The sequence below is a fragment of the Salmo salar genome, chromosome 10 (assembly GCF_965601325.2).
Source record: "Salmo salar chromosome 10, fSalSal1, whole genome shotgun sequence".
Taxonomy (NCBI): domain Eukaryota; kingdom Metazoa; phylum Chordata; class Actinopteri; order Salmoniformes; family Salmonidae; genus Salmo; species Salmo salar.
This window is the reverse complement of record NC_138300.1, coordinates 23,697,501-23,710,000: the sequence shown is the minus strand read 5'-3', so window position 1 is coordinate 23,710,000 and position 12,500 is coordinate 23,697,501. Positions and strand designations below refer to the sequence as shown.

Here is a 12,500-nt window from a genome sequence, read left to right as displayed (position 1 = left end):
AAAGACATCGTCTCACTACAGTGACCCAGCAGGGTCTAGCCTGAGGGCCCAACACCCTCACACAGACACACAGACACACACAGACACACACACACACACACACACACACACACACACACACACACACACACACACACACACACACACACACACACACACACACACACACACACACACACACACACACACACACACACACACACACACACACACACACACACACCCAAACGCATGGTTGATCAACGCCATCAAGTAAATGCACACACACACACATTCACAGACAAACCTACATTACCGCGACACACATACACACTCCTTTCTCTCTCTCCCTCATGTTCTGTCTGTCTGTTGCTCTCTCATACACACTGATACACACACAGTCACACACACACACCACACACCCTCCTCGTTGTGGTGGTTGGGTGAGCGATGTCAGCAGGCTGGCTTACTGTTTCTCCGCCGGGCTGAGCCTCTGCCACATCCGCCACATACTGGGCACAATCTGCTCCAGACTGACACACACACACGCACGCACACACACGCACGCACATACCAGGGATTATACACACGGCGCTCAATGAGAATGCACTGACACGAGGGAGAGATTATATAAGGGGGGGGGGCTGGCGGCAGCTAGGGAAAGATGAAGCTATTAAGAAACAGAACAGACAAACCTGCACAACGCTACAACAACTCTGCTCTGCTGTCTGTCTGTAGTAGATCAGGCTTGATAACAGCTCTGTGGCTGCCTGCTGCTGCTGTTGTGTAGTGTTGTGTAGTGTTGGGGCTCTTACCTAGCTTAGCTTGGTTTTTCACCTGAGATCATAAGCCTGCATGGGGATTTTAAGGCCATTCTTTTATATCACTGAGAATGATACAGTGGGGCCTTGGAATGTCTGGAGCAGTGTTATAGGAACATATGCCATTCAAATGAATGAGTGTAGATAATATGAATGAGAATATAGACTGTTTAAAGATGACATGTTTTTTGGTGTGATTGAGCTGGATGGATTCCTTGTGGTAACACAGTACAGTGTGTTTGGGGATATAGATCATGTGTGGATGGTATTTTTATCTTACATTAATTCACCACCACACACACACACAGACACACACACACATACACACACTCATGCATACACACATTCTCCTAAAACTATCTTTCCTAAGTCCATGTGGACTATACAGTACTCCATTCCCACATTGTTCACCTCTCTGCATGGGTCCAGCCATGTTGGTTCCCCATAGAACCTTATACAGTGACTTTCAGCCTATTTACAAAATCATTACATAGCTCTTATTCCTCTATACAGACTGCTCTGTGAAGAGGCTTGTGTTGTCCAGTATACCACTACATTAACATACTGGTCCTCGGTACTCTACTTACAGTATCTATTATGATGGAGAGAAAGATAGAGAATGAGCATTATTAAGAATGGTTAGAGAACAAGAGAGAGGGTGAATTAATAAGAATGGTAAAACAAAATGAGAGATAATAGAGAGAGGTGGAGGGAGGACATGATGAGAAGAAAATGGCTTTTATGATGCTGAGGAGAGGGCCAGAGGAGAGGATTCAGAGATGGACAAAAGAAAGAAGAGGGTACGTGTGTTTGTGCGCAATAGAGACGGAGAAGAAACAGATACGCCGGAGAGAGAGACAAAGTAAGAGATTCAGGGAGGGAGAGAAGAGACAGAAACAGAGAGGAGAGAGAGAGTGTCCGTAGTCAGGTTTGATGGTCCTCACTCTCGCTGCTGTTCATGTGCCTACTGAGACTGGCTTTGTCACAATGACTGATCCTCCTGTCTCTCCAGCCCTGGATGGAAGTTATTACTGCACATTACTGTGTGTACACACACACACACCCACGCTGGCGCTGAGAGAGACAAACAGCCTCATACACACACACACACACACACACACACACACACACACACACACACACACACACACACCACACACACTCACATTTCCACCATGCGTACACAAACAGACGCACACACACACACACACACACACACACACACACACACACACACACACACACACACACACACCCACACACACACGATTGATCCCTTGATTATACAGTATTTGATCTATTACCTCTGTATACTTATTGAATGCTGTTGTTTTCTCTCTCTGCAGTACTATGAGATGTCCTATGGGCTGAACATTGAGATGCACAAACAGGTAAGAGAGATGTTACTGTCTGTCAGTATTACAGTGTGTGTTGTCTGGTCTGCTTCAGTGATGGTCTTTACAGGGAGCAGCGGAGGACAAACACCACAATCACCATCCGTTTCAGCCCTCCCTGACATCAGCCGCTTTCTCGATCTCACACACACACACACACACACACACACACACACACACACACACACACACACACACACACACACACACACACACACACACACACACACACACACACACACACCACTCACACACACACCCTCAAACTGAGTGTGTGTGTGTTCATTTTTAATTGTCCACTGTGGCTCTTATGTGTGTGCGTTTCATATGCATGAATTGCAGTACTTCTCGTACTATCTGAAAGAGTGTGTTTGTCACAGTAGTGTGTGTGTGTGTGGTGTGCATATGTGTGTGGGTGCGTCATGAGCAGCAGAGTCCTGGCAGGCACCCCATGTCCCTGTCTTTTCCTCACATTTCCAGCTAATGTGCCATTGACAGACATGTGGCACATTGTTGCAGAGTGAGCGTTGTGGCGCGTTATCCACTTGACTGACGCCTTCATTCAAGGTGACTTCCAGGCTTCTACTCCGGCGTCACGGACAGCAGTGAAAATGTCTGATGGTGTTTAGCAGAACCAAACAGACCCAGTACCACAGATAGACCCAGGTCTAGCAGAACCCGATAGACCCAAGGCTAGCAGAACAAGCCCCAGTGAAACCAAGCCCCAGAACCACAGATCCAAAGCTAACAGATCCAGAACCACAGAGTGTGCAGTGAAAGGGGGCCATTAGCCAGTAGCCAGGCAGGCAGGGCAGAGCTCCACTGTAAGCTCTACTGTCACCACAGAGGAGACATGAACAGAGATCTGCCTGTACTACTCCAGAAAGGGAGAGGGGAGGGATGGAGAGGGAGGGAGGGGGAGAGGGAGGGGAGGAAGGGAAGGGAAGGTGGGAATGAGAGAGAGGAAGAGAGAGCAGCTGAGGAGAGAGAGGGGGGTGGGACACAGGAGAAGGGAGAGGAAAGCTGAGACAGTGAAAAGAGAGGGGGAGAGAGAGGTGTTGAGCAAAAAAGAGAGAGAGGGGGAGTTAAATAGAGAGAGTGTGATATGAGAGAGAAAAGAGATAGAGAGGAAGGATGAGTGAGAACCAGAGAAAGAGAGGGTGAAAGAAGGAAAAAAAAGAGCGAGAGTGCACCGAGAAACGACAAGGGGAGCTTTGAGCTCTGGCGAGGAATAATGAATCATGAATACATTTAGCAGTATCTGCTCTTAGTTCCTCTCTTCCCAGCCCTAGTCGTGTGCCATTACTCTCCTCATTTTCACGCACAGGGCCATCTCATGTGCTGCTGCCATTAATTGAGCCATCGCGGTCACTCGCTGTCTACAAGGGTCAAGAGTCCCTTTAGCTTCTACTGATCGGGGAGGGAGTGTATAGGAGAGGATTTGGAGGGAATGGGCCAGCTGCCAACAGGGCTACTGATACTAACTGATCTGATACTAACTGATCTGATACTAATTGATCTGATACTATCTATCTGTGTGTGTGTTCTGTTTTCCCCTCCCTTCCTGCCGTGGAGATGGTGATCAGTGATCAGCTATCGCATTATGGTGGCTTTAGATCAGAACACAGCTAACGGTGTGCTCCACTTGTCTGCATCACTGGCTGAAAGATAGGGGAGCACCACTGATACTGTATGTAGGACCACTGAAGGACTAGTAGACTGGGTTTACTTATTCAGTGATATACAGTATATGTTGGCAGAAATTAAGTCATATCAACACGTGATGTTTTAGGTCTGCAGACTGCTAGTTATATATTTCATGCTATACGTTCTCAGAAGTCTCACGGATATGCGTCCAAACGAAGACTCAGTACAGGGGTTGAATATGCAGTGAAATACAGCACATTTGGAAAGTATTCAGACCCCTTTCCTTTTTCTAAATGTTTTTACGTTACAGCCTTATTCTAAAATTGGTTAAATAAATGTTTTTCCTCATCAACATACACAATACCCCATAACGACAAAGCAAAAATCTTTGCAAATGTATTAAAAATAAATAACAGAAATACCTTATTTACATAAGTATTCAGACCCTATGCTATGATACTCGAAATTGAGCTCAAGTGGATCCTGTTTCCATTGATCATCCTTGAGGTGTTTTTACAACTTCATTGGAGTCCATCTGTGGTAAATTCAATTGATTGGACATGATTTGGAAAGGCACACACCTGTCTATATAAGGTCCCCAAGAACGCAGTGGCCTCCATCATTCTTGGATGGAAGAAGTATGGAACCACCAAGACTCTTCCTAGATCTGGCTACCCGGCCAAACTGAGCAATCGGGGGAGAAGGGCCTTGGTCAGGGAGGTGACCAAGTACCTGATGATCACTCTGACAGATCTCCAGTGTTCCTCTGTGGAGATGGGAGAACCTTCCAGAAGGACAACCATCTCTGCAGCACTCCACCAATCAGGCCTTTATGGCAGAGTGGCCAGGCAGAAGCCACCCCTCAGTAAAAGACACATGACAGTCCGCTTGACAGGCTCCTAAAGGACTCTCAGACCATGAGAAATTAGATTCTCTGGTATGATGAAACCAAGATTGAAGTCTTTGGCCTGAATGCCAAGCGTCACGTCTGGAGGAAACCTGGCACCATCACTCCCGTCAAGCGTGATGGTGGCAGCATCATACTGTGGGGATGTTTTTCAGCGGCAGGGACTGGGAGACTAGTCAGGATCAAGGGAAAGATGAACGGAGCAAAGTACAGAGATCCTTGATAAAAACCTGCTCCAGAGCCCTCAGGACTTCAGACTGGACCAAAGGTTCGCCTTCCAACAGGACAACGACCCTAAGCACACAGCCAAGACAACGCAGGAGTGGCTTCGGGACAAGTCTCTGAATGTCCTTGAGTGGCCCAGCCAGAGCCCGGACTTGAACCCGATCGAATATCTCTTGAGAGACCTGAAAATATCTGTGCAGTGACGCTCCCCATCCAACTTGACAGAGTTTGAGAGAGAAGAATGGGAGAAACTCCCCAAATAAAGTTGTGCCAAGCTTGTAGCGTCATACCCATGAAGAGTCAAGGCTGTAATCACTGCCGAAGGTGCTTCAACAAGGTACTAGTAAAGGGCCTGAATACTTATGTAAATATGATGTTTAAGTTTTTTGTATTTATAAATTTGCAAAAATAAAATATAAAACCTGTTATTGCTTTGTATTTATGGGTTATTGTGTGTAGATTGATGAGAAAACAACAATATAATACATTTTAGAATAAGGCTGTAACGTAACAATATGTGGAAAAAGTCAAGGGGCTGAATACTTTCTGTACATAGGTCTGCAGAAGGCTAGTTACATACTATATTCAGTGATGTAATATTGTATTCAAGGATATTGGCCTGCAAGGCACTCTGTTCATAGTTCTACTGTTCAAAGGTTTGGGGTCTAGTTTGTGAAACAGACGCCTCACAAGTCCTCAACTGGCAGCTTCATTAAATAGTACCCGCAAAACACGAGTCTCAATGTCAACAGTGAAGAGGCGACTCCGGGATGCTGGCCTTCTAGGCAGAGTTCCTCTGTCCAGTGTCTGTGTTATTTTGTCCATCTTAATCTTTTCTTTTTATTGGCCAGTCTGAGATATGGCTTTTTCTTTGCAACTCTGCCTAGAAGGCTAGCATCCCAACTCTTCACTGTTGACGTTGAGACTGGTGTTTTGCGGGTACTATTTATTGAAGCTGCCAGTTGAGGACTTGTGAGGCGTCTGTTTCTCAAACTAGACACTCTAATGTACTTGTCCTCTTGCTCAGTTGTGCACCGGGGCCTCCCACTCCTCTTTATATTCTGGTTAGAGCCAGTTTTCGCTGTTCTGTGAAGGGAGTAGTACACAGCGTTGTACCAGATCTTCAGTTTCTTGGCAGTTTCTCCCATGGAATAGCCTTAATTTCTCAGAACAAGAATAGACTGATGAGTTTCAGAGGAAAGGTCTTTGTTTCTGGCCATTTTGAGCCTGTAACTGAACCCACAAATGCTGATGCTCCAGATACTCAACTAGTCTAAAGAAGGCCAGTTTTATTGCTTCTTTATTCAGAACAACAGTTTTCAGCTGTGCTAACATAATTGGGACATTTCTAAATGACCCCAAACTTTTGAACGGCAATGTATATATGCAGTCAGGTCTAGAAGGCTCAGTGGATATAGTAAGTGATAATGGCCTACAGAAGGCTAGTTATAGGCCTACAGAAGTGTCTGTGTGTGTGTGTGTGTGTGTGGTGTGTGTGTGTGTGTGTGTGTGTGTGTGTGTGTGTGTGTGTGTGTGTGTGTGTGTGTGTGTGTGTGTGTGTGTGTGTGTGTGTGTGTGTGTGTGTGTGTGCGTGTGCGTGTTAGGCAATTGTGAATTTGCCCAAGGTGTGGAAATGCTGGATTCAAGGATAAGGTTTAATAGACAAGCAATGGACAGGCATATGCAAACGGACAGACAGACACGTTCCTCTGAGAGGTTCACAGCAATCTGGCGCAGAGTGAAGGACAAACCTCTCGTTATATGCTCATTCTTTATCTGTTTGTTCCCTCAGTGCCAGACCCAGACCAGAACAACAGTCAGAGCTTGGTCAGAACGAACCATACATTATTCTATTGGACGTCATTTAGCTGAGAGTTTGTGTGTGTGAGCGAGAGAAAGAGAGAGAGTGAGAGGGTTTACAAAATGTGTGTGCTCTAGTGTCTGCATAATAAATGTGTGTGTGTGTGTGTGTGTGTGTGTGTGTGTGTGTGTGTGTGTGTGTGTGTGTGTGTGTGTGTGTGTGTGTGTGTGTGTGTGTGTGTGTGTGTGTGTGTGTTTGCTCGCTCATGCCTAATTACCGCTAGCTGTCTGCCCAGACAGCCCAGTGCATGTTTCTATGTGTACATATAATGCATATTAATACGCAGCCTCGGCTGGTTGTGCTTAGCTTGCATTATAACCTGAATCCAGAGCTGTGTGTAGTAGAGAGATGAAGATGCCATTATAACCTGAATCCAGAGCTGTGTGTGGTAGAGAGATGAAGATGGCATTATAACCTGAATCCAGAGCTGTGTGTAGTAGAGAGATGAAGATGGCATTATAACCTGAATCCAGAGCTGTGTGTGGTAGAGAGATGAAGATGGCATTATAACCTGAATCCAGAGCTGTGTGTGGTAGAGAGATGAAGATGGCATTATAACCTGAATCCAGAGCTGTGTGTGGTAGAGAGATGAAGATGGCATTATAACCTGAATCCAGAGCTGTGTGTGGTAGAGAGATGAAGATGGCATTATAACCTGAATCCAGAGCTGTGTGTGGTAGAGAGATGAAGATGGAATTATAACCTGAATCCAGAGCTGTGTGTAGTAGAGAGATAAAGATGGCATTATAACCTGAATCCAGAGCTGTGTGTGGTAGAGAGATGAAGATGGCATTATAACCTGAATCCAGAGCTGTGTGTGGTAGAGAGATGAAGATGGCATTATAACCTGAATCCAGAGCTGTGTATGGTAGAGAGATGAAGATGGCATTATAACCTGAATCCAGAGCTGTGTGTGGTAGAGAGATGAAGATGGCATTATAACCTGAATCCAGAGCTGTGTGTGGTAGAGAGATGAAGATGGCATTATAACCTGAATCCAGAGCTGTGTGTGGTAGAGAGATGAAGATGGCATTATAACCTGAATCCAGAGCTGTGTGTGGTAGAGAGATGAAGATGGCATTATAACCTGAATCCAGAGCTGTGTGTAGTAGAGAGATGCAGATGGCATTATAACCTGAATCCAGAGCTGTGTGTGGTAGAGAGATGAAGATGGCATTATAACCTGAATCCAGAGCTGTGTGTGGTAGAGAGATGAAGATGGGCTTTGCTTTAATGCCTTCATTTCCAACACACTGATTTGCCTGTAATAGGATTGGGTCTCTCTCTCTCGCCCCTCTTTCTCACGACCACCACCATCACCTCCTCCTCCTCCTCTCCTCCTCTCCTCCTCCCCTCCATCCTTTAATCCAGGCTTGATCTTAGTGGGTTCAGTGCTTTTTTCTCTGTTTATTTAAAGAGCTGGATTAGGATGAGGGGTGTATGTGGGTCAGCTGGAGGAGGCTTTGGACGGGTCAAACGTCCCTCGGTGTGTGTGTGTGTTTGTGTGTGTGTGTGTCTGTGTGTGTGCACAGCATGTGTGTGTGATCACCGATGTGTGCAACCCCTCTTTGCACATGTTATAGCATATGTGCTGTGTGTGTGTGTCTTTGATGTAGGAGTGTGTGAGTGCATGCATGTGTAACAGAGCTCATTTGTGAATAATGAGGCAGAGAGAGAGAGAGAGTGATGTAATCATGTTGGAATGAGAGAGAGAGAGAGAGAGAGAGAGAGTGATTCATTCCCAGGGAGCTAGCCTTTTAGCCTAATGGGTTTGTCACTCGATCAAAAGTCCTCTGAGTAGCTACAGATGTCCTGGAGTTTGTGTATGAACGAGTGTGTGTGTGTGTGTGTGTGTGTGTGTGTGTGTGTGTGTGTGTGTGTGTGTGTGTGTGTGTGTGTGTGTGTGTGTGTGTGTGTGTGTGTGTGTGTGTGTGTGTCTATAGGTGTGTGTGGGCACATATGCATGCCTGTTCATATATGTGTGTGAGACCGAAAGCATTATCGAACGTCTGTGTTCGCCTGCGTGGTGTGTCTGTTTGCTTTGTGTGTGTGTCTGTTTGCTTTGTGTGTGTGTCTGTGCAGATCCCCAACTGTGAACGGTACGCTCCAGTGCCTTTCAGACACAAATAAAAATGAGTTGTGTATGTGTACTACCAAAGTGTATGTGCGCTTCCACAGTGTGTATGTGCACTGCCATCGTGTGTGTAGGTGTGTGTGTGGCCAGTGTATGGGACTAGTTGTGTACTGTATAATTGCTTTGTGGTGGACAGGAGTTTAAAGCTGTAGCAGTCTGTCAGCCCAAGCTGGTAAGCTGGCAAGCTGGCAGTGTGTGAATATGAATGTCAGAGTAATGGGTAAGCGCATTATATTGCTGGGGAGCCTACGAGAGATATTGTTAAAAATAACCCGAACTCTGGGACTCAGGCAGAAATTTGCCCGCAGGACTGCGTTTTCACAGATGTCCCGTAAAGGCTTCTCTTTGTCTGCTAAAGCGCCGCTCTATGTGTGTTCTTGTGTGTGTATATTTTATGTGTGTGTATTCTTGTGTGTGTGGTTTGTACGTAGGTGTGTGTGTGTGTGCACATGCATGAATGAGAGTGTTGTATGTCTTTTTCTGTTTATTTGACAGAGCCTCTATATCTGGTTTAGTAAGAGAGGGTGTGTGTGTGTGTGTGTGTGTGTGTGTGTGTGTGTGTGTGTGTGTGTGTGTGTGTGTGTGTGTGTGTGTGTGTTTCAAGATGTATTAGTCGTATGTACAGGATAAACGTGTGTGTATGGCGGGGGTTGTCTATGTTTCTATCTTAATGCTCCATGCCTCTCATGGTGGGCTCTGTTGCTTTTCTGAAAGCATTTCAATATTTCTTGTGTCAATATCTCTCTCTGTGTGTGTGTGTGTGTGTGTGTGTGTGTGTGCTCTGTTCTGTTCTGCTCTGTTTGTTTGTTTGTTTTTCATTGTGCGTGTGTGTGTGTTTACGTGTGCGTGTGTGTGTGTGCTTTACTGCTCTCCTTTCCTCGTTCCCTCTCTCTGTGTTTCTTTTCCTCCTCTTCCCAAATAGAGGGGCCATCAATCAGAGAGGAGAGGGGGGGGTGCTGGCTCAGCGCCAGGAAGAGAGGCTGGCACTCTGCCCAGAGAGAGAGAGAGAGAGAGGGAGAGAAAGAAAGAGGGAGGGAGGGCTCGTGAACAGGATGAATAGAGAGAGAGAGACCATGTGAACAGAGGGAAGGGAGAGAAAAAGAGAGACAGACAGAGAGTCTAAGTGCACAGAGGAGAGGGAAGGAATAGAGCAGGAGAGAAAAGGAGAGTAAGAGAGAGAATAGGGGTGATAGACGAGGGAGGAAGAGATCAGTTATTTTATTGAATACCTCTGTGGCTTTGACCACAATCAGTGGCTGATTAGTGCATCACTGGTTACTAATATTTGCCTTGAAGTGTTTGCAGAGAGAGGAGAGCAGTTCCATTAGGCAGCAGGGGGAGGGAGATAAGGCTAGACTAGGGCTGTCTGGCCAGGGGCACTTGCTCTCTCTCTCTCTGCTGCTACAGGGCTGAGGGGGACTAGGGGGACTGCTGAACACATGCAGGCAGGCACGCACGCACATATAAAATGAAACACTCACACACACGCACATGCGGCACACACATACACACACACACACCACACACTCTCACCCAGCACAGCCCCACTGGGGCTCAGGGAAAGACACAGCTGGCAGTGCCCAAATACACCGGGCACCATCGCAACCCCATCACCCCCCCATCCTCACTATGCAAACCTAGCCGAGCCCACACCATTCACATTCAACTTTTTTAGCAAAGCTTTTGCATCATGTTATAAAGTAAGTGCTCCAAGAAAGCTTACTGCAGCTTGTCTGTGTGTGTGTCCCCCTCAGGCAGTGACAGACTGATGTGCTCCACAGCCTCCAGAGAACTGTGTCCTTGTCCTCCCTCTCATCCATCCATCTTCTCTTCCTCTCTCATTTTGGAGGAATTTAGGGTGATTTGCTGCTGTGTTCTAAATGTAGCCTAATATAGACTAACATCCTCTCCTCTCCTCTCCTCTCCTCTCCTCTCCTCTCCTCTCCTCTCCTCTCCTCTCCTCTCCTCTCCTCTCCTCTCCTCTCCTCTCCTCTCCTCTCCTCTCTCTCTCTCCTCTCCTCTCCTCTCCCTCATCTCCCCCTCATCTCCCCCTCATCTCTCCCTCTTTCCGCCAAACAAAGAGGCAGCAGTGTTCTGTTGGCAGACTATTTATCCTCAGGTGTTTATTGACCAGCCCTCTCCTCCTCCTTTGTATCCATCCACCCATCCCTCCATCCACAGCCCTGCCAAAACTCCCTTATGCACTCTTTTGGCAGAGCTCTCCCCAACAAGTCCATGTTGTTGTTGCTGACACCTGGCCTACGCTGGAGGAAGAGAAAGAGAGGGAGAAAGAGATGAGGGAGAGGAAGCAGTGCTGAGCTCTGTTTGAAGCAGGCTGCCAAGACTCTGGTCTGACAGATCTAGGATCAGTTGCAGCCATGGTTGTGTTGTTGGTGAGAACAGAGGCAGGTCATCCGCACTGATCTGGAATCAGAATTCCTGGGTTGGCTGCCTGGTCGAGGGATGCCAGTGGCTGCAGTCTACTCTCTGAACAGCTCATTGCTAGTCAACAACTAAATGATTGTAGTTTCTCGGTCTAGCTATATGTATTAATGTTACACAGTATCAATACAGTATCTTGTAGACAGTCCAGTAAGAATACCCCCACTCTGTCTCATGGCCAATAGGAGTATACAATCCCTGTTCCTGCCCCCCCCCCCCCCCCCCATACCCCCTTTACAGGCTTTCACTAAGCAACACAACATTAGTTATCTATCAATACTGAATGTATCTCTCTCTCTCCTCCCGCTTACTCTGTTTTCTGTCTCTTTCACTTCCTCTCTCTCACTTTCACTCACACACACACACACACACACACACACACACACACACACACCACACACACACACACACACACACACACACACACACACACACACACACACACACACACACACACACACACACACACACACACACACACACACCAGTCAGCATGCACACAAGCCCACATTATATCATTAACTAGGTTTTCTCTCCCCTTCGAACGGAGCGCTGTATCTATTAGAGAGCTGTGTTGTAGAATTTGGCCTTGCATTGAGATGGGGCTGGCTGTTTCTGACAGGTGTGTGAGTGTATCAGACCCTGTCAGTCACTGTCCTCTCCTCTCGTTTGTCTCCCTCTGTGTGTCAGAAACATGTGTTGGAGTGGATCCATGGAGGGACACAAATACATAGAGAACCATCAGGGAGGGAGGGAGGGAGGGAGGGAGGGAGGGAGGAAGGAAGGAAGGAAGGAAGGAAGGAAGGAAGGAAGGAAGGAAGGAAGGGAGGAAGGAAGGAAGGAAGGAAGGAAGGAAGGAAGGAAGGAAGGAAGGAAGGAAGGAAGGAAGGAAGGAAGGAAGGAAAAAGGGAGGGAGGGAGGGAGGGGAAGGAAGGAAGGAAGGAAGGAAGGAAGGAAGGAAGGAAGGAAGGAAGGAAGGAAGGAAGGAAGGAAGGAAGGAAGGAAGGAAGGAAGGAAGGAAGGAAGGAAGGAAGGGAGGAAAAAGGGAGGGAGATGATGGGAGGAAAGGGATGAATAGGGTAATAAAGGT

The 12,500-nt window shown here is 46.8% G+C and overlaps 1 protein-coding gene across 2 annotated transcripts in view; it reads left to right on the top strand.

Annotated features, from left to right (window-relative positions):
- The window catches only part of LOC106613800 (transducin-like enhancer protein 4), a 79,348-nt gene that overhangs the window by 34,286 nt on the left and 32,562 nt on the right, over positions 1–12,500 (top strand). For both annotated transcript variants that reach the window (XM_014216421.3, XM_014216420.3), the window contains exon 4: positions 2,147–2,191. In XM_014216421.3, coding sequence (XP_014071896.1) covers positions 2,147–2,191 — 45 coding nt within the window. The remainder of the gene's footprint in view (positions 1–2,146; positions 2,192–12,500) is intronic.